The sequence below is a fragment of the Grampus griseus genome (assembly GCF_964374135.1).
Source record: "Grampus griseus genome assembly, chromosome: 4".
In the NCBI taxonomy this organism is placed as follows: Eukaryota; Metazoa; Chordata; class Mammalia; order Artiodactyla; family Delphinidae; genus Grampus; species Grampus griseus.
Window position 1 is genome coordinate 127879319 of NC_138997.1, and position 23770 is coordinate 127903088.

Genomic DNA, 23770 nt, shown 5'->3' on the forward strand with positions numbered 1-23770 from the left:
TTCTGCTATTGATTCCTTCCAGAGAATTTTTAATTTGAATTATTGTGTTGGTCATCATTGTTGGTTTGCTCTTTAGTTCTTCTAGGTCCTTGTTAAACATTTCTTGTATCTTCTCCATTCTTTTCCCAAGATTTGGATCATCTTTACTATCATTACTCTGAATTCTTTTTCAAGTAGACTGCCTATTTCCACTTCAGTTGTTTGGTCTGGTGGGTTTTTACCTTGCTCCTTCATCTGCTGTGTGTTTCTCTGTCTTCTCATTTTGCTTAGCTTACTGTGTTTGGGGTGTCCTTTTCACAGGCTGCACGTTTGTAATTCCTGTTGTTTTTGGTGTCTGCCCCCAGTGGTTAAGGTTGGTTCAGTGGGTTGTGTAGGCTTCCTGGTGCAGGGGACTAGTGCCTGTGTTCTGGTGGATAAGGCTGGATCTTGTCTTTTTGGTGGGCAGGACCGTCTCTGTTGGTGTGTTCTGGAGTGTCTGTGACCTTATTATGATTTTAGGCAGCCTCTCTGCTAATGGGTGGGGTTGTGTTCCTATCTTGCTAGTTGTTTGGCATAGGGTGTCCAGCACTGTAGCTTGCTGGTCATTGAGTGGAGCTGGGTCTTACCATTGAGATGGTGATCTCTGGGAGACCTTTCGCTGTCTGATGTTACGTGGAGCCTGGAAGTCTCTGGTGAACCAATGTCCTGAACTTGCCTCTCCCACCTCAGAGGCACAGGCCTAACACCTGGCCTGAGTACCATGACTCTGTGAGACACATGGCTCAGAAGAAAAGGGAGAAAGAAAGAAAGAAGAAAGAAAAAATAAAGTAAAATAAAATAAAATAAAGTTTTTGAAATAAAAAATAATTATTAAAAATAAAAAATATTAAAAAGTAATAAAGAAAAAGAAAGAAGGGAGTAACCAAGCCAAAAAAGAAATCTACCAATGATAACAAGCATTACAAACTATACAGAAAGAAAAAAAAAAAGAACAAGAAACAAAAATGGACAGACAGAACCCTAGGACAAATGGTAAAAACAAAGCTATATAGACAAAATCTCACACAGAAGCATACACATACACACTCACAAAAAGAGAAAAAGGAAAAGAAAATATCTATATATATAAAAAAGAAAGGAGGAAGAGAGCCACCAAATCAATAAACAAATCGACCAATGATAATAAACTCTAAATACTAAACGAAGATAAACATAAAACCAGAAACCAGTCAGTAGCATACAGTAAACCCCAAGTCTACAGTTGCTCACAAAATCCACCGCCTCTATTTTGGGATGATTTTTTGTCTATTCAGGTATTCCAGAGATGCAGGGTACATCAAGATGATTGTGGAGATTTAATCTGCTGCCCCTGAGGCTGCTGGGAGAGATTTCCTTTTCTGTTCTTTGTTCGCACAGCTCCCAGGGCTCAGCTTTGGATTTGGCCCCGCCTCTGTATGTAGGTCGCCAGAGGGCATCTCTTTCCTACCCAGACAGGACAGAGTTAATGTAGCAGCTGATTAGGGGCTCTGGCTCACTCAGGCCGGGGAGAGGGAGAGGTACGGTATGTGGGGCGAGCCTGCGGCTGCAGAGGCTGATGTAACATTGCTACAGCCTGAGCCACGCCAATTTTTCTCCTGGGGAAGTTGTCCCTGGATCACAGGACCCTGGCAGTGGTGGGCTCCATAGGTTCCTAGGAGGGGAGGTGTGGATAGTGACTAGTGCTCGCACACAGGCTTCTCTGTGGCGGCAGCAGCAGACTTAGCGTCTCATGCCCATCTCTGGGGTCTGCGCTGATAACTGCAGCTCATGCCCATCTCTGGAGCTCGTTTAGGTGGTGCTCTGAATCTGCTCTCCTCGCACACCCTGAAACAATGGTCTCTTGCCTCCTAGGCAGTTCTAGACTTTTTCCCAGACTCCCTCCCATCTAGCTGTGGTGCACTAGCTCCCTTGAAGCTGTGTTCATGCAGCCAACCCCAGTCCTCTCCCTGGGAATTGACCTCCAAAGACCGAGCCTCAGCTCCCAGCCCCTGCCTGCCCCGGCGGTCAAGCAGACAAGCCTCTCGGGCTGATGAGTGCTGGTGGGCACTGATCCTCTGTGCGGGAATCTCTCCACTTTGCCCTCTGCACCCTGTTGCTGCGCTCTCCTCCATGGCTCTGAAGCTTCCCCCCTGCCACCCCCGTCTCTGCCAGTGAAGGGGCTTTCTAGGGTGTGGAAACCTTTCCTCCTTCACAGCTCCCTCCCACTGGTGCAGGTCCCATCCCTATTCTTTTGTCTCTGTTTATTCTTTATTCTTTTGCCCTCCCCAGGTACGTGGGGAGTTTCTTGCCTTTTGGGAAGTCTGAGGTCTTCTGCCAGCATTCAGTAGGTGTTCTGTAGGAGTTGTTCCACATGTAGATGTATTTCTGGTGTATCTGTGGGGAGGAAGGTGATCTCTGCGTCTTACTCCTCCTCCATCTTGAAGGTCTCCTCTTTTTAAAATCTTATTTTAAGTTTCCTTGAACTTTCTTTTTCTTTTTTTTTTTTTTGCGGTACGCGGGCCTCTCACTGTTGTGGCCTCTCCCGTTGTGGAGCACAGGCTCCGGACGCACAGGCTCAGCGGCCATGGCTCACGGGCCCAGCCGCTCCGCAGCATGTGGGATCTTCCTGGACCGGGGCACGAACCTGTGTCCCCTGCATTGGCAGGCGGACTCTCAACCACTGCGCCACCAGAGAAGCCCTATTTTGATATATTTGATCTTTTTAGGCCACTAGTGTTAAAAGGCAATACCAGTTTAATTATTTCCCAAATAAGAGTATAAAATATGACTCAGACGAGGCTTGGAACTTCCTAATTATAATGGACTATCAGAAGATTAAGCTGTGAACAGTCTGTGTGTGTGTGTGTGTGTGTGTGTGTGTGTGTGTGTGTGTATGTGTTTGTGTGTGAGATGTGTTTTTGCACATTTTAAAAAGTGCTTTTCAGAACCATAGGTATGTTTTTCTATTTGCTCTAAAAATTTCAGAAGGTTCCTATCAATTTACCTATATTTATTTTATTTATATATATATACATATATATACACACATTATGATGTATACAATACATATAATTTTCACAAAATTAAATTTAAAGTTCATTTTATCATCTGACCTCTGATTGTATTTCAGATGTCCACTGTACCCTCCTAACATCTACAACTATAAATTTCTGAGATCTTGTCCTTTTATTTCATTTGTTTCTTCAACCCCTTTCACTGGCTCACTGTCTTCTACCAGCAGCCTGTGTCATTACATCCTCCCTCTTCTTTCTGTTTGCATCTGGTTCTCATAAATCAATTCCAGATGAAATCGAGTAATCTTGCCCTAGTACGCCACTACCTATATAATTCATCCTTATCAGATCTATCCAAGCTAAACATTGGCCCCTGGTATTCTGATTCTTCTCATGGGATTCAAGATTAATTGGGACCCTCTGTTATAAGTAGTAGACTATCTCCAAAACTTTGACCTTTGTCGACAGTCTTGTTCTCTGACCCTGGCCATAGGCTAAAACCTATATTCCCAGATGTATATTTCTAGAACTGTTCAGCTTTTTGAACTTTCAGCCATGTAGTCACTAGATCAGATTTCCATATATTGAGTCAAAGGAGAAGTTAATAAACATTGAGGAGAAGGTCTATTGGTATGCATTATGGTTTTATATAAAGATGAATTAAACAATTATTTCTGCTCTCAATTAGTTTGTAACTTAATAGAGAATATGGCAGAAGTACATTGATAAGAATAATAATATAGAGTAAAAATGTGCAATAAGAGTGGCATACTTTTATCTGAGCCTAATGAACTGAGAAAAGATATTTTTTTTAAGAGTTCAAAACTGATTTCCTTCTGCCACTATGGCTGAATGTAAATAAATTGCTCAAATTCTTTGGGTCTAAAGTTCTTTATTTAAAAAATTAAATAGTAATACTTACTTCATGAATCTGTATATTAAATGAGTAATACATATATAAGATAGTCATACATATATCTGTTATCAAATAAATGTTCAATAATAGGTATCTATAAATATATATGTGTATATGTATTTGCACATATGTTTTTCAATTTATATATAAATATGTGGGCTAAGTTTACACAGAATAATTAAGACTTGAGTTTTTGACATACTAATATCGAGACTCTGGAACCAGCAGAAAGTTCTGGACCAAAGATAAAGTAATAGTGAACATCATGCAGCACTTCACATGGGCTATAACCAAAAAGATGTGGGGAAATAGGAACATAAGCACCAGGACCAGTTTTTCACATAGTTAAGAGGAAGGGTTCAAAAACAAGCAAACAAACACAGAAAAGCAACAAGAACAACAACAAAAACAAGACTTCATCACTCCATTAGGAGACGAGGAAGCACTAAAGTCTGTGTGGGCCAAGGACTAGGGAACTTGTGTCCTTCATCTGAGAAGAGTGTGTAGAGATGAGGCTTACTCACTTGAAATCCAGGGGTATTGCTGCTTTTTGTCCCTTGATTTCATCTCCCTGCCTAAAGCTGAGAGGAAGGGCCTTGTGGAGCTCCTGCTATAGTGCATAAGTCTGAGGCTGGAGTGAGGTGTGCGATGGAAAACCCCACCCCCAAGAATGAATGAAAAATATTGGAGGCAGAGTTCGGAGTAAGTTAAATCTCAGTAAAAGACTTAGAAATGTAGAACGTTGTCTTTGTGAAGTTTCCTTGTAAAACTTTAAAAAAGTAAGTAAGACCTTCGTGCACATCCCCTGGGGCAACAAGAAAGCGAGGCCACTGTAGAGATTGTGTTTCACTCTATCAATTCTTGAAGAAAATAGGAAGAGAAGAACCCCAAGTGCTTTGAAAGTGGGCTGTGGCTGCTAAAAAGAAGAGAAAAGGGGACTCTGGGCATGGTTCTTGGCTTAAGAAGATGTCCCATGTGGATATGGGATTACCTATGGGGCCATTTCTCAAGTCAGGCCCATCTGTTGTCGCTGGTGTGCTTTTAAGATCTTGTGAAAAAATTATTCTCTGGTATGGAGATTGAACTTGCTGAATATTTTCCTGGGTAAACAATGTTTTGTTCTTTTTGCTTACTAATTCAGAAAACACATTAGCAACAATATTTATGTAGTTTATAGACAAGGAAAGAAATCACATGTTCCTGACCAAATGATTTAGTCATCATTTTATGAGGTTTTCCATATGTGTGTCATCAGACACGTTAGAATACCAAAGATGAAACCTTTGTTTGGCAGTACTGTGTTATTTCTTCACAAGTTTAAACACTGTTGATTAGAGAGCATATCAGACATATTCAGGTCTTCTTCAAACTCTCACTGTAAATTTTTAGATTTTGCATTTTTAAACTTTCAATTCAACGTCTTCCACAAAGCTGTGAAAGTTTTGAAAGCTAAGTATTTCATATACTTATAACTACAAAAAAATCATTAAAAGAAAAGAATGATTCCAAATCTTTTCCTGAATAATATTATCATAGGATTGACTTGAAAGTTTTGTGGAGGAACAAAAATCCTGAGAACTATGACACAGAAATCTGTAGGATTAAAAACGGACCTTTAAAAGGTCAATGTTCCATTTTTCTGTTTCTAAAACAAGTACAACAACAAAGAGTACTATAGAATACATTTTAACTATGTACCAGCCACTATCCTAAGCATGTTACATTCCCCTCAACACCTCTTTTGAGGTAGGTCCTATTTTCATTATTCCCATTTTGCATATAAGGAGACAGATTTAGTGAGTGGAGTACAATGTCAATAAAAGAGATAAAAGAGCCCTTCATGTCCTCTGGGACATTGATTTAGTTATCCCTTCTCTCAATTCATCAGATGTACAGCCTCCTTCCCATGATATCCCCTTCTGTCCACACAAAAGCACAGATATCCTCTAGTTATTTTTTTTAATGCAACCAGTGGGAGAAATACTAACATCATTCACATCATTAACTTCCATTTCATCCAACTGTATGTAATTAAACACATTCAAGAGCTTTAGGCCAAACATTGGCCAAAAAGAATACCCCAGAAAAATTGATTGTGGTTTTAACATGTGCTATGAAAAATTCAAAATTCATGACCAGACTGTTGTCTCCAAATGCTCCACAAACAACCTCGACAATAGCTAGAGTCCCTCACAGATGGACCTCTTTCTCTAGCTTGTGCCTCATGCTGTTCTCGGGGATCGGCTTGCCCAGGGTCCCAGAGCATCTCACTGAGCAGTACCTGTCCAGCTGCTAACACCTTACGGCTTTTTGCCAGTAGTCAACAGCTCCACATTCAAGTCAAATCCCAGCTCCATTCCCCACTAAGTCTGTGGCCCTAAAAATGTTGTTCAGCCTTTCTCTCAGTTTACTTATATATAAAATGGAGATAAGAGTTGTACTAACTTATGAAGATTAGACAATGCAAGTAAACTTCTTCAACCAGTACTTGAATACCTAAAGACTCAGTAAATATTTGCAATTATCATTATTAATATGTTGAGTGAGATTTAAAACGTATTATTTTAATGTGCTTCCTCCTTCAGTGTTTATAATACTTCCAGATCTATTCTGGGTGTGAAATGTTTGTGACATCAGCCTACCATTGTTTAAGTGACTAGTAAAAAGGCAATTACTAGTGAAAAGGCAATTACAGTATTTAAACATCTGTAGTCGATTGTACAAAAAAAGCAAAAAGTGAGAACTAGTTTTCTTTCCTTTAATGTAAAATCAAACACCTAAAAAGTAGGATTTCTGCAGTCATGAATTTAAAAATATGTTAATGTAAATGGAACGCTTAATATAAATTATGTCACGGAGAAGGATATATATGGCAACAAAGGTCAGCTTGCAGCCTAAATTTAATTGCATAGGTTTCCGGGAGGTATCATGCCTCATTACACTGCCCAGTTCAAGTGGTCTTACACATTTTTTATCTAACGTAGAATTTGAGCTTCCTTACATAGAGCACAAAAATACCAGATCACTAAAACCACTGCATTCCTTAATTTTCTAGTCTGTTGATTTTGGTTCCTATACATTTGAGCATAAAAGCTGATTGGTACTATGCCATCAGTAATAACAATCTAATAGGAAAAAGTTTGAATAGTAGTGAGGAAATACTAGCAAATCACTAGAATATTATTATGAAAAAATAATATTGGAAGGCTGTGAATCTCAACACCATCCTGATACTAAAGAGTTACTCCATAAACATTTTACAGAGAAACAAATGAGCGAGTGAATGAATGGCTTTATTTACAAAATGTTGAGTACTGGAAATAAGTAGAATTTAAACTTTGTTTAACAGGAGATAATTTTATGGGAGAAAGAATAGTATCTTAAACAGAAAGTAAGAGTATCCAGGGCTTTATTTTATTGTACATAAATACAGTTAAACAGACTTTCATTATTTCTATTTAGAGAAATTAAAGTTTGAAAACACAACTAAGGGCAGATGATTTGCCATTTACCTGTGGGACAACCCACAGAGTCTAACCAAATATGTCATCTGATCCTCACCACAAAGAGTCTGCTAACCTTGTGTAGTACAGACCGTGTACCCCAAGATTTTGTTAAACGCTAGGTTTTCACTATATGCTGATAACGGAACTGGAACAGGAAATAAAAATGAATTGTTTCACATTTAGCTTAAATATTAAATACATGCAATAAAAATGATTTCAAGTCAGCTCATTGACATAGTGTTATTTCCAGCAAGTGGAAGATTAGAGTTTTGATGTTAACTTGAAGCTTTCTTCTTTAAGATTTCTGCAAACAAATATTGGTTAGTACAGAAAAGGGGGTTTAAAGGCCTCAGAAGCCCAGTTGAATTTTGTTGACAATAGCATTGAGAGTCACATCTAGGAATACAGTTTTTAACTCTGCCTTGTCAGCTGGCCAGCTATTCCAGGCCCAGGGGTATTCTCCAAATCTGGCTTGAGCTATTTTACTGTAAGTGCCTCTTTTGTGGCATTTAAATGATATTGTTGTGTTCTGCATTGCTGAATCAGCACCTTTAAAATAGAATAAGAGGTTGACGTATTCCTTTTGTGCAGTATCACTAGGAAAGAGCTGGAATACTAGTCCCTAAATAAAAATATTTTTTTCTTGTAACAACACTAAAAATCACTCGATCACTTGCCTATGTGTTCACAAATTTTACTTTGGGATGTCTTCTAAATTCTCTTCCATAGTTCTGTCTACAGCTAATTGTTAAGTTTGCTATTATTTTTATTATTTATGAACATTAAGACTTGATTTTCTTTTCCTTCTAGGATCCCCTGCTCTGACTGGAACTGGAACTATCAATGTCATAGTGGATGATGTCAATGACAATGTCCCCACTTTTGCCAGTAAAATGTATTTCACAACAATTCCTGAAGATGACCCAACGGGGACAGATGTTTTATTGGTAAATGCCTCAGATGCTGATGCTTCAACAAATGCAGTTATCAGGTACATATTACTTTGTAAATTTTAATTATTTTTCTCATTAAACATTAGTCTTTGGACTAAATGCACACAATGCTTCATTTTGCTGAAATCCTGTAGCATTAACTCATAGCCCAGTTGTGGTTATCTATTGCTGACTAACCAACTATGCCTAAAATTAGGATTAAAACAATAATGATTTTATGTATCATTCTAAAATTTTATCTTATTCATTTTATTTATATTTTTATTGTATCTCATTATTTTGTAGTTGAGGAATTAGGGCACAGGTCAGTGGGAGATTCTTCTGCTTCTTGTGGTTGACTAGTGTCACTGATGGTATTTACCTGGTGACTGTGTCCTAGAGGGTCCAAGATAGCGTCACTCGCATGCCTGGTGGCTTGGCAGGGATGGCTGGAACTTTAGGCTCAGCTGGACCCCTTCTCTGATCATGCGATCTCAGAGCTTCTCAGTGTGGTTCTTCAGCAGGGTAGTTGGACTTCTTTATATGGAAGAAGAACCTCTGGGCTACAGGGACCTCAGGTGAAAGCTGCTAATGCTCTTAAAGGCCAGGCCTTGAAACGGCGTAGAATCACTTCCATAATACTCTCTTTGTCAAAGCAGCCATGGCCAGCCAAGAGTCCCTGGGCTAAAGCCCATCGGTGAAAAGTCTTCAAACGACTGTGCCATCCTATAGTCAGATATGATAAAAATTCATGCCATTTTTATCTTGCAGAAAACTATTATGTTCACTTTAAATTGACAAATATTACAACTTAAATGAAAAATATTTTCACAGAATAGTAAGTTGTTATGCCAACCTAAATCTTATTTACTCTGGCTTGATATGTTTTTAATGGAATATATATTTTGGATGTTAATCACTCCTTGCTATTCATGGAATCCTGGAGAAAATCCACTTTTTCCTCTGGTTAACAGAGCTTTTATGTATTAATGTTTATATTGACTATTTAAGTATTACATATTTAAGTCATTTACCCAACTACTGATGGACTCTCTAAAAGCACAACCTTTTATGTGTGATGTTAATTTTCCCATATGGTCTAACATGATCTTTTGCACAGCAGCTACCCCCAAAATATTTATTTCTATTCTTCTTTCTACCAGTTTGATCAAGTTATGCATTTTAATGGATGGAATACTTATTTTGAGTTAAACACTTTACGTAACTTTTAATATTTTCCCTTCTAGTAAACCAGCCTGCATTAATTACTAGCTTATCTAGTTTATATCTTTATCTAGTTTATATCTTTGTTTCCCAGACACCTATTCCAGAATTTAGCTGTTATAGAAATATATTCCTTTTTTTTCCCCAACTGACCAAATCTCCATTCAAAACCTCACTTTTAATTCTTTTCTGTCATAACATTGGAGAAAGTCACAAAACTGTATCAACAGGGTTGACATTCAAAGGCAAATCCCTTTCTCTGTGCTCCTAATCCCATCCCATTCGATTTCCCTCAAATCATTAATTCAACAGTTACTACATTTTGCTCTGGATCTTCAGGTAATCCTTCTTTCCTTGATCATACCTTTATCCCTATAGAAATGCTCAGAATATCTGGTATTGAGTTCTGGTTCCTTTATTTACTTACATGACTTAGGAAAGTCATTTTAGTGTCTCTAAGGCTCAGTGTATCCATCAGTAAAAGTGGAGTTAAGAATTGCTACTTTCGAAATTTGTGAGAATTAAATATATATTGACCAATTACTAGGTGCCAAGTATCATATGTGGAATCAGTTAATATGTGCAAATGTCTCTAACACATTATTGGGACATGAAAGTCACTAAATTTATACTAGTTTGTTTTTCTTTTCATCACTCTAGTATCTATTTTATTCCTAATATATTCTTCTACAACATAGTAGTGACTGGCGCCTAAATAAATGCATTAAATGAATGATCCTAGTATTCTTTACAACTGCTGCTTTTCCTCACAGTTTTCACACCACATTTTTGAGAGGGTGGGGTACTGCCTCATAGTTTTCTCTGGCCATTTATTCTTGAAAATCTCTCAGTCTTTCTCCTCCATTGCTTTACCAAAAAAGACTATTCGAAGATTCTACTGAAATTTATCAAGCCCAGTGATTTCTGAGTCTTTATTTTCCTTTGCCTTTTGCAATATTTGCACCACAGGTCAGCCTTTCTTATTGACATTATTTTTTTCTCCTCAGTGTCTGTGTAAATGTTATTTCTTATTTCTCATCCTGCGTCTCTGACCACACCTTCTAATTTGCCTTCTGTATCCCCTCTTTCTAGCTCTCCAAAGAAATTTGGACCTTCGCCACAGCATTTTTTCTCAGTCCTTTTCTTTCCTTTCTTTATTTTCCCGCACGTGTGTGTGTGTGTGTGTGTGTGTGTGTGTGTGTGTGTGTGAGAGAGAGAGAGAGAGAGAGAGAGAGAGAAAGAGTAAAAGAGAGAGAGAGTAGAGAATCATCCATTTCCATGGCTGCAGCCATGAGAAAAGTTACCCAGAAAACTAGACAGAAAACCTCTAAACCTATTGTATCAACACTGACTCCACCCTGGAGATTCCCACCCGTCTTTAAAACTCTCTAGGAGGCACTTCTACATAGAGGTAGAAGTCATAAGAACAACATATCAGAAACTAATAACCTTTTCTGTTTCTCATCTTGGTGTACTGCGCTCTTTTAATGATGTTGCCTTGCTTTCTTCATCCTCCCATTGATGGCTAACAGTCATTCTCTCCCCCTACGCTCACTCAGTGGACAAGTTTTCATGTTTCTTCTTTCCTAATGCCTCTGGCACTCATTCTTTTCTGTGCATCCCTCCTGCCAAGACCCTAGTTCAGTCCATAATTACATCATGCCTGGACTATTATAATAAAAATTAACTTACTTTCCTTACTCTGGTTTCTAATCCTTCCAATCTATATATTACATGATCCTGTATAATCTTGGAGCCCTTACGATGTCCCAGATACTTTGTTAAGTTCTGAGGAGTTAAGCACTGCAGTTCTAATAAGAACACTTTAATATAGAAGGTAATTTTGAAATATTACAATTATAGTACCTTGTAACAAGTATAGTTTAAACAGAATGTGTGGAAAGAACAGCATACTCAGTGATACCTGAGGAAATAAATATAAGCTTCAAGTAATTGATGAGTTTTGGAAAGACAGAGGAGTTGCTTATGGACAAACAAGGGATGAAAGGCATTCTAGGGAAAGACAATAACAGGTGCAAAGCCAAATCTATGCAAAAACACAGCATCAGAAAAACAAAGCTCTTCAGTATGGTTGGTGTGGGTTAGGAACGGGCCTTGTAAACCATAGGAGAAAATTCACATTTCTTTCTGTGTCTAGTAGGAGAAACAGCTGAAATGTTTTAAGATGGGCAATAACATGATTAGTTTATGTTTTATGATGATTCCTCTCTCAGTGTTGTAGAAAGTGATTTGGATAAAGCAAAGCCTGAGTCAGTGAATGAAAGGAAAATGGCAGTAACATGAAACAGCTAGCTCAGTGGCGTAGCTTTAACGATACTCCCCCCTCCTCAACATCTTTCAACTTCCAGTTTGCCTAGGGCATAACGCCCAGTCTGCATATTCCAGCCACTCCGTAAACAGTCCCAGCATCTTTCCAAGCTTATTCTGTACAAATGTATAGCCAAACTTTCAGCCTCACTGGATCACTTTCTGCTCCTGGGAAAAGGACCTGTGCTTTTCCAAGCATTATGGCTCTGTTCAAATCCTTCTATATCCTAGACCAGGGTTCTGCAAACAGCAGCCTGCAAGCCAAATTCGACCCAGTGCCTAGTTTTGTAAATAAAGTGTTACTGAAAAATAGCTATGCCCATTCATGTACGTATCGTCTGCAGCTGCTTTTGCATTAAAACAGCAAGTTGAGTGTTGCAACAGAGATCTGATGGCCTAAAGAGCTGAAAGTATTTACTAACTGGTTCTTTACAGAAAACTTTGTTGACTCCTAGCCTAAAATACCTTGATTCTCCCTTTACGATACTATTGTAAGGTGGGTAACCTCTTTAAGACTTAGCCTAAATTTACATTTCTCCAAGAAAGGCTTTTCTATCAAAAGTGATCTCTTTGTCTTCTGAATTCCCTAAACAATGCTTCTGAGCAATTTCATAGCACTTAAACATACTGCCTGGTTTTGTATTTACTTTTCCATGTGTCTTTCTTCCATCTAGGGTATAAGTTTGAGCACAGAATTTTTTTTACCTACTTATCCATGTCTCTATTAGTTCATCCATTTACCTAAAGATGGATTATAAGAGATTATATATAATAGATTATTATAATTATGTACGTATATATACTGTTATGTGTGTAAACCTAAACTTTGAATTCTTGTCACATACTAATTACTCTGCCAAGTGCTTTTCAAAAGAAATTACATTTGATGCTCAAAACTACCAAATGAAAGGAATACATATATGTATAATACTTTATAGATAGAGAAGACTTAGAAAGGCTAAGAAACTTTATGAATTTAAGTACTTGAATGAGATCAAAATTCATGTCCAAGGGAACTGTGTTCCAAAGTCCAGTTTCTAAACTATTACTAAATCACTGTATTCTAGCAGCCCACAGTGCAGTGCCTTATGACCATAGCAAATCTCAGGAAGAGGTAAAAAAAGTTTCAAAAAATCAAATGGGGATATTTCAGCTTTACAAATGCAACAACAGTTGATTTAGATTTTAGATAACAATGATCAGTTTATGCCAGTAATTTGAAACAGTAATTTCTTGAGTCAGAAAAAAAATTAACACCTTGTTGATTTGCATTGAACTAAATCGTTGTAAACTGATTCTACATCGACAAACCTGAGCAAGAGTCCCTTTTGGCCTTAGCAAGAGCTACAGTGTGCCTTGTCTCACCCACATCCCCCCAGGCTGTGTCCCACCTTCCATCTACTGTAGGATAATGGAAAAAGTGCATGTTGAAGTCATAAAGACAGAAGTTCAAAGTCTCCATGTACCATTTATAGATTTCATGTTTCTCTGTGCAACTAGATTAGCCTCCCTTAGACTCAGATTCCTCATCGATAAAAAATGTAGTACAAAACCAAACTGTTAGGATTGTTCTGAGGCTTCAATGAGAGCGTATATAAAATGCCTTGTAGTCTGCTGGGCGCACCCTAAGAACACAGTAAGATGCTGCAAAGTTGTAAAGAACAGCGTAGGTGTTTAGCTGTTAAGAAGGTAGCACAAGACTTGATCTAAGTTCATAACCTTAAAAGAAATTAATGTGGACCAGAGAAGCAGGAGAGAGATGCATGAAAAGATGAGAAGTGAAACAAGACTCAAATAATACAAGTAGGGAAAACCTGGGCATGTGATCTCAGCAGTCCATCCATTTATATTGTCCCCTATGTTTCTTTTATCTCTTTCTTTTTTGTAACTTACAAGAATAAATTTGATTGAAACTGGTATTATAGATATTGTGAGATATTAAAGAATATCTCATATTTAAAATACACTATTGATACACTTTTATTCTTTAATTTTTAAAACTAATAAATATATTACCTACTTTTAAACAATCTTATGTGCAATAGCATAAAATAAAGAATAAGAATTTATAGTACAGAGCTCCTGTATGGATTAGTTAGTTCAACCTGGGCCAGAACTCACATCATTTGCCTTTCAACACGTTGTTCATTCTAACATACCATGGTCTTCTCACATACAAAGCATCCAAATCAAATTTACATACATTTTGCCTCCTTCTTATTTTTATTTGTAAATGCTTAAGGGAACAAATATTTGAGTGAACCCTGACCTTTGCTGCCATAAAGCTGTAAGAAAGCTTGTGGCACTATGAAGCACTTGTTGCAACCCCTATTAACTTATTTGGTCATTTCTACACCTACCGATAGAAGCAAAGTTTCCCAAAGTAAAGTCACGTAATTCTCATAATCCAGGTGTCTACAGACTTTCTCCAAAAGGTAAGGCAATATGATTATTTCATGAGTCCTGAATTTCTAACTTTGAGAAATCATTTACAAACCTGTGTTATTTTTATTTTGATAAAGGGAATAGATAGCTTCTACTGTGTAAGCATAGTAATTACACTTTGTAGAGTCATTTCTGGTCCAGGAAATATAGTCAGTGCTGTTCTCACTCCTGATCGTGGCATGTGGGTGTGTCAAAGGGTGTTCAAATCTGAGTGATACCAAGTACTTTATCAATATTAATATCATTTCTCAACCAAATTCCTTCTTTATTCTTTTTCTATTTAGCTCTCATTTTATAGAACCTCTATTTAAAAAAAAAGAAATAGCTCCCAACGGTTCATTATGTCTCTAAAAAGGATGAAGATGCTGAAATGTTTGTTTTAAATGATGAACTTCATAGGAGAGATGTGCACTGGCTGCACTGCAAGGTTTTTCTTGCTGTTTCTATTAGGCACTTGCTGTTGCTACGTTTTTACGGACACAAACCAAACTATAGAAACACCAGTTAGTTCCAACAAGGGCATTTCTTTGTTGGCATAAAGGAGAAAGCTTTGAAAGATGTCTATTATCTCGCTACCCTCCAACTTAAAAAATTATAGACCCCAGCCAGCTTCTGAACCTTCAAGCTTAGCTACTTCTTTCCTAGCTGACCTCTCAGGAATATATACAGACAGCTTTTTTCTTCAGAAAGAAGATAGAAGCTATTCTCAGTGGAAACTCCTCCCTGCTAACCAATCTGGTTAGCATCAAAATATCCATGAAGATGTCATACCTCTCCTTACAACAAGAAAGCAAAGCAGCATGGCCATATGAGGAATAGCAAATGAGAGAATTAGTATCTAGGAATGTCTCTGTATAAATAATCAGTTCTTGAGTTGTTCTGGACAGTCAGTATGTGTCAAATACTTTGTTTGGTCTTTAAAGAAAAAGATCTTCCACTGACCTTTCTGGTGGTGCACAGCAGAAAAAATAATTTTTAGATTCATTTAACAGATGTTCATTTGTGATCCTGGCCACTGACCACAATATTAGAGCAAGGCCCTGATTTATGCTCTCAGGCTGGTTTATTTAAAACACAATAGTCTTCTGGGTATATTCTGGGGACTTGCATGATTTAAGAAACCCACAAACCTTGTGAGGACCTGCTTGAGGTCATGGGATATCTCACAATAAAGATTGTTAATGTGATGTTCACATAAAATTTGAACTCGCCATATCCTTTCGTTGTTGTGTGATCTTACTTGTAATGTTTTTCTTGACATTTCTGCCTCGGTCATTAAATTATAGTAAATAGATGTTGCAGCATTAAAACTGGAAGAAATATGCCCACGTCTGCTCTCTGCTTTAGTTATAGGATCATTGGTGGAAATTCTCAGTTCACCATCAACCCATCCACAGGACAAATCATCACCAGTGCGTTGCTAGACAGGGAAACAAAAGAGAATTATACTTTAGTGGTTGTCGCATGTGATGCTGGATCCCCGGAGCCTCTTTCCAGTTCCACCAGTGTGCTCGTCACGGTGACTGACGTCAACGACAACCCACCAAGGTTTCAGCATCACCCGTATGTCACACATATCCCATCCCCTACTCTTCCAGGTAACCAAACCAACTCGGAGGTCTCATAGATGAATAAAAACTATACATTGGACACTTTCTATAATTACATTGCTGTTATTTTTACGTGTATATTTCTGATATAGCCAAAGTTGGCAAATCCTCTAAAAGTCAACTCTTGCCTAAATAAATTGAAGGAACATCGAATCTTGCAAATTAATTCTTTCTTCCCAGACTAATTGTATTTAAGGTTTTATAATTGCCACACCTTTCCTAGTGCTGTTTCTTAATTTTACTTGAATATTGTTAAAGATTAGAATAGATTTCAATCTGTAGTCAAGGAGGGTTCTGTCCTGAGATGTAATTTGTGTGTTCCTTGATAGGAGGGACATTATCTCTTTTTCCATGCCATATCCAAGCACCTGAAACATTATCTGGAAAGTAATAGGCCTTCAACTGTATTTCTTAGTAGAAACTGAATATTTTATTCAATCTTCATAGATAGATAAGTTTTCAAAAGGTTTAATGAAGGAATCCTTCTAGTTAATTATTACTGTAAATATTTTACTCTAGTTTTGATGAGTGAAGTTTTTCTTCCATTAGTATGACTATGAAGCCGTTCATGAACGACTTTCGTATTGACAATATGTATTTAGCTTTCTGCATCTCTTTTAAATTTAGTTTGGTTTTGTTTGTTTCTTTGCAAGGAATGGCCTACTCTCAGGCACTACACAAATCATCTGCCATTGGTAATTTTTGAAATGAATTTTGAAACAGGAAAATATACACATAAAGGCCATAATTAATTTTCCTTGCTTTAAGATATTTTTAATTAGAAAAACAAAAAAACGGATGCAGGATTTCTCCTCTAGTGATCTTTGATCTTCTATTCACTTGAGAAGGTCTAATTGATACCAATTGCAAGTATAAAATCCATAAATTATTGTGCCAAATTTCTATCAAAAGGAAATGTCAATAGTGAAGTCATAAATTCCTGATGACGGCCTTCAGCTGAAATGATGCTGGCAGGCATGATTCTAATCACACCCGATGTGTGGTGATGCAATATAACATCTCCTGTACAAAGTGAGTAAGGCTTAAGCATTTTTTTCCTCATTAGACATGATATAATTAATCAGAATCACTGGCCTTTTTTAAATTAGAGACTTTTCACTTGTGTCACAAACTCTTCTGTTACGGGTAGGAGTGCAGGTTTGGGAAAGGTTTTTGAATAAGTTCATCGAAAACACGTCCTTATGGCAGCTTTTCAGCGTTATCTCGTCTACAATCTGTCCAATTGGCCCTCATCCCAAGCATTGACTTTTGGAATCCAAATTGAGTCCATTCTTCCTCAGTTCTTATTTCTTACTACTTTATCATTGTTTATATATGTGTGTGTGTGTGTGTACTTTATAATTGTTCATATATGTGTGTGTGTGTGTAATTTATAATTGTTCTTATATATATATATATATATGCACGCATACATATATACACTTCATCTCCATATGAGAATAGTTCACAGATAAGAGAATTTTGCTATAAAAGAGTGGGTATAAGGAATCAACAGTAATTTTTTAAACATATTATTTTTGTTGACATGATTACATAAAAGGTAATTCAATAATATTTTAAGACATAATAGGGCAATTATTTTCCCCCCCCATTGGGCATAAACATAGTTCTTAGCAGAACTCCTGTATTATCGTGTTTGTTGGAAGTTCTGTTATGTACAGATTTTTCTCCTAGGAACTATAATTCGGAAGGATTAGCCGTTGCCCTTCCCTGTGCTTCTCGCAAAGGCATACTGAAAATTATTAAATTCACTAGACTGCATGGGTTTTAGGTAGATAATTGCAGGTCAGTTCCTGAAGACTATTGTTAGATTTGACTGGGGAACTTCAGAGACAATATAAGAGGTACTGTTCTCCACTAGTAATCATGGGGAAATAAAGTTATGTCAGGTAGCAATATAGTGTTTTATATATAGTTTTAATATAGTGTTTTAACTTACTATCAAATGTTTTATTGGGGTTCCATGAGATGATAACTGCACACTCCCTCTTTTATAGGTTCCTTCGTCTTTGCGGTTACTGTCACAGATGCTGATTTTGGACCCAATGCTGAACTACATTATTCTCTTTCGGGTAGAAACTCTGAAAAATTTCACATTGACCCACTGAGAGGAGCTATTATGGCAGCCAGACCACTAAATGGTACTTCAGAAGTGACATTTTCTGTGCACGTAAAAGACGGTGGCTCATTTCCAAAGACAGATTCTACAACAGTGACTGTTCGATTTGTGAACAAAGCAGATTTCCCTAAAGTCAGAGCTAAAGAACAAACTTTTGTGTTTCCTGAAGACCAACCAGTAGGCACTCTTGTCACTACCATAACAGGGTCCTCCTTGAGAGGAGAACCTCTGTCCTATTATATTGCAAGTGGGAATCTTGGCAACACATTTCAGACTGATCAGTTATCAGGGCAGGTGTCCATTAGTCAACCTCTGGATTTTGAAAAGATACAAAAATATGTTATATGGATAGAAGCCAGAGATGGAGGTTTCCCTCCTTTCTCCTCTTATGAGAAACTTGACATAACAGTATTAGATGTCAATGATAATTCCCCAGTTTTTAAGGAAGATCCATTTGTATCTGAAATACTGGAAAACCTTTCTCCTCGAAAAATACTTACTGTTTCTGCAGTGGACAAGGATAGTGGACCCAATGGACAGTTAGACTATGAAATTGTTAATGGCAACAGAGAACATAGTTTCAGTATCAATCATGCTACTGGTGAAATTAGAAGCATTCGACCTTTAGACCGGGAAAAAATATCTCAGTACGTGCTTACCATAAAGTCCTCAGACAGAGGCTCCCCTTCTCAGAGCACCTCAGTAAAAGTCATCATTAACATTTTAGATGAAAATGATAATGCCCCTAGGTTTTCGCAAATATTCAGTGCCCATGTTCCCGAAAATTCCCCATTAGGGTACACAGTTACACGTGTCACAACTTCTGATGAAGACATTGGTGTAAATGCAGTTAGTAGATATTCTATAATGGACACAAGTCTTCCGTTTACGATTAATCCCAGCACTGGGGATATTGTAATTAGTAGACCTTTAAATAGAGAAGACACAGACCGTTACAGAATCCGAGTTTCTGCCCACGATTCTGGGTGGACTGTAAGTACAGATGTCACAATATTTGTGACAGATGTCAATGACAATGCCCCAAGATTTAGCAGACCATCCTATTACTTAGATTTTCCTGAACTTACTGAAATCGGCTCCAGAGTGACTCAGGTATCTGCAACAGACCCTGATGAGGGATCAAACGGACAAGTGTTTTATTTTATAAAATCTCAGTCAGAGTACTTCAGGATTAATGCCACCACAGGAGAGATTTTCAATAAACAGGTCTTAATATACCAGAACGTCAGTGGCTTCAGTAACGTGAACATCAACAGACATAGCTTTATAGTGACATCTTCAGATCGAGGTAATCCTGCATTACTTAGTGAGACAACAGTTACCATCAACACGGTGGACAGTAATGACAACGCACCACAATTTCTTAAAACTGCATATTTTACTCCAGTCACCAAACATGTTAAAATCGGTACAAAGTTAATCAAAGTTACTGCAGTAGATGAGAAAGATTTTGGATTGAATTCTGAAGTGGAGTATTTCATTTCGAATGAAAATCATTTGGGAAAATTTAAGTTAGACAATAATACAGGGTGGATTTCAGTAGCAGCTCCCCTGATATCTGACTTGAATCAAAACTTTTTGATCACTGTCACCGCGAAGGATAAGGGAAACCCTCCGCTTTCATCCCAAGCAACTGTTCAAATAATTGTCACTGAGGAAAACTACCACACACCTGAATTCTCTCAAAGCCACATGAGTGCAACCATCCCTGAAAGCCATAGTATTGGGGCCATTGTCAGAACCGTTTCTGCAAGAGATAGAGACACGGCTATGAATGGCTTGATTAAGTACAGTATTTCCTCAGGAAATGAAGAAGGCATCTTTGCAATCAATTCCTCCACAGGTGTATTAACACTAGCCAAAGCTCTTGATTATGAGCTGTGCCAGAAACATGAAATGACTATTAGTGCTACAGATGGAGGCTGGGTTGCAAGGACTGGTTACTGCAGTGTGACTGTAGATGTGATTGATGTGAATGACAATTCTCCAGTGTTCCTCCCTGATGAATATTTCCCCACTGTTTTGGAAAATGCCCCCAGTGGGACGACAGTTATCCACCTAAATGCAACGGATGCCGACTCTGGAACCAATGCTGTGACTGCATATACTATACAGTCATCTGACAGTGACCTCTTTGTCATTGACCCCAACACAGGAGTCATCACCACTCAAGGCTTCTTGGATTTTGAAACCAAGCAGAGCTACCACCTTACTGTGAAAGCTTTCAATGTCCCCGATGAAGAAAGGTGCAGTTTTGCCACTGTTAATATACAGTTAAAAGGGACAAATGAATATGTGCCTCGTTTTGTTTCCAAACTTTACTATTTTGAAATCTCAGAAGCAGCTCCTAAAGGTACTATTGTTGGAGAAGTGTTTGCCAGTGACCGTGATTTGGGCACCGATGGGGAAGTGCATTATTTGATTTTTGGTAACAGTAGAAAGAAGGGTTTCCAGATCAACAAGAAGACTGGACAAATTTATGTTTCTGGACTTCTTGATAGAGAAAAAGAAGAAAGGGTATCTTTGAAGGTAGTGGCCAAGAATTTTGGCAGCATTAGGGGTGCAGACATCGATGAGGTCACTGTAAATGTCACTGTGCTTGATGCCAATGACCCACCCGTTTTTAGTCTAAACATCTACAGTGTTCAGATCAGTGAAGGGGTCCCAACGGGAACTCATGTGACCTTTGTCAGTGCCTTCGACTCAGACTCTGTTCCCAGCTGGAGTAGGTTTTCCTATTTTATTGGATCAGGGAATGAAAATGGTGCCTTTTCCATTAATCCACAGACAGGACAGATCACCGTTACTGCAGAATTAGATCGAGAAACCCTACCCATCTATAATCTCACGGTTTTAGCTGTGGATTCAGGGACCCCCTCAGCTACAGGAAGTGCCTCCTTATTAGTCACCCTGGAAGATATAAATGATAATGGGCCTATGCTGACCATCAGTGAGGGAGAAGTTATGGAAAACAAACGCCCAGGAACTCTGGTGATGACCCTTCAGTCCACGGATCCTGACCTCCCTCCAAATCAAGGCCCCTTTACCTATTACTTGCTGAGCACGGGTCCTGCCACCAGCTATTTTAGTCTGAACACTGCTGGAGTTCTGAGCACGACTAGAGAGATTGACAGAGAGCAAATTGCAGACTTCTATCTGTCTGTGGTCACTAGGGACTCCGGTGTTCCTCAGATGTCTTCCACAGGAACCGTGCATATCACAGTGATAGACCAAAATGACAACCCTTCACAGTCTCGGACAGTGGAGATATTTGTGAACTATTACGGCAACTTGTTTCCTGGTGGGATTTTAGGCTCCGTGAAGCCACAGGATCCCGATGTGTTAGACACCTTCCACTGCTCCCTGACTTCGGGAGTTACGAGCCTCTTCAGTATTCCAAGGGGCACTTGCAATCTGAGTTCCCAGCCAAGGTCCACAGATGGCACGTTTGATCTGACTGTCCTCAGCAATGATGGCGTCCACAGCACGGTCACGAGCAATATCCGAGTTTTCTTCACTGGATTTTCCAACACGACAGTGGATAACAGCATCCTACTGCGTCTCAGTGTACCAAGCGTAAAGGACTTCTTGACGAACCACTACCTTCATTTCTTACGCATTGCCAGTTCACAGCTGACTGGCCTTGGGACCGCTGTGCAACTGTATGGGGCCTACGAAGGGAACAATAGAACGTTTCTTTTGGCAGCTGTGAAGCGAAACCATAATCAGTATGTGAATCCCAGTGGTGTAGCCACCTTCTTCGAAAGCATCAAAGAGATCCTCTTCCGGCAGAGTGGAGTGAAGGTAGAATCTGTGGATCACGACTCCTGTGCTCCTGGCCCATGTCAGAACGGAGGGAGCTGTGTAAGGAGACTGGCCGTGAGCTTCAAATTAAAGAGCCACGAGAGCCTTCCAGTCATCATCGTGGCAAATGAACCTTTGCAGCCTTTCTTATGCAAGTGTCTGCCAGGCTATACTGGCAGCTGGTGTGAAATAGACATAGACGAATGCCTTCCGTCCCCTTGCCACAATGGTGGGACCTGTCACAATTTAGTGGGAGGATTTTCATGCAGCTGCCCAGATGGCTTCACTGGCAGGGCCTGTGAGAGAGATATCAACGAGTGCCTGCCTAGTCCCTGCAAGAACAGTGCCGTCTGCCAGAACTTTCCAGGAGGCTTCAACTGTGTTTGCAAAACTGGATACACAGGTATGACAATGTTTGGCTTTTTTTTTTCCACCAAGACTTTAGCCATATCAAGTATAATAGAAAGTCATGAGCTTTGTCATTTTCAAATGATTTTCCCTAAAGAGTAGGCAGAATCACAGCAAATGCTTTAAGCATTTACTATTGGCCAGACACTTTTCTAAGCACTTTATCTGTATTTATTTCACTTACTTCTCACAAGAAACCTATGAGGTAGGGATAATGATTTTCCAGGTTTTACAGAGGAGGAAGATGATGTGGAGAGAAGTTGAGTTGGTATTCTAAGGTGACTCAGTTGATTTGTTGTAGAGTCGGGATGTGAGCTTACACAGTTCATTCCAGAGGTTAAGTTCTTGTACAAGAGCAAAAAGAGCATCCTATCTTCAAAAAAGTGTTCTAAAGTTAAAGGACATGGTATATTTAAAGTATAAGACCTGGACTATTTAATGTCCTAAATACAGTTATCAACTATTGTTGTTGGTTCCTTCATTTTATCATGATCATCTTTATGATTTTTTATCATAATTATCATTAGGATTATTGAAATTTGACCCACACTGTGAGGAGAATGAAGCAAGAGCTGTGATTCAGATTGAGATTAAAATGCCTTGTTATTTGTAGTAGTCGGTTAGAAAACATCACAGGCTGATTTGTAAGGTAACTGAGCCACAATGTACCTTGACATTTTAGAAACAGAGTTAAATATATTGAGCAAATTTATTTGACTAGTCTTTGGCATCCTAATAGGACATGATGTATGTTTAAATATATCTCTGTTTCTATCCCTATCTATCTATCACCTATTTATTTATTAGCTGATCTGTAGTTAGTGCACCTTCAAATGTGTATAAATTTATGCTGTTGATAAGTTTGAGGAGAGACAATTTCTCTGCTGTAATTTGCACAGTATACATTTTTAGAGCATATATATTACATTGGGTTGCCCTGTAGTGTTTATGAACACAAGTTAAAGTACAGTGAAATAGGTAAAACCAGGATATATTTTTAAAAATTTGGTAGATGTTTTGCAGAATACTATTTTAAAAGAAGTTTTTCAGAAAATGTATTTGGATATCATATTTTAAAATGATGCCCACCATGTGTATACTTATAGTTTTATATTTGGAGAATTGAATTGCTTGATGATGATATAAAGCAAGTTTGAATAAGCCAAAGCAGATCTCATAAGCTTTGCCTTCTAACAAAATAATGTCCTTGAAATGTAAAGAAAAAACGGGGCAGCAAACATATGAATGAAAGAATCAAGGGATGTGACAGAACTTGATTTATCTATAGCTTTTGGGAAGTCACCTTAGCTTGCTGACCTTCAACTCCCCCATCTGTAAAATGGGAATAATCATACTTACTTATCTTTTAGGGTTGTTTTAATGAGTAAAAATAATGTTTTTAAAACACCTAACACAGAGCCCAGC

The 23770-nt window shown here is 38.3% G+C and overlaps 1 protein-coding gene across 2 annotated transcripts in view; it reads left to right on the forward strand.

The window, feature by feature from the left end:
* FAT4 (FAT atypical cadherin 4) overlaps nt 1-23770 on the forward strand; it is a gene marked incomplete at its 5' end in the record, with an annotated part of 171708 nt that overhangs the window by 112530 nt on the left and 35408 nt on the right. The window contains 3 exons of one of the 2 annotated variants that reach the window (XM_082653602.1): nt 8244-8424; nt 15710-15960; nt 17991-22340. In XM_082653602.1, coding sequence (XP_082509728.1) covers nt 8244-8424; nt 15710-15960; nt 17991-22340 — 4782 coding nt within the window. The remainder of the gene's footprint in view (nt 1-8243; nt 8425-15709; nt 15961-17990; nt 22341-23770) is intronic. The other variant, XM_082653601.1, reaches the window with a different exon arrangement.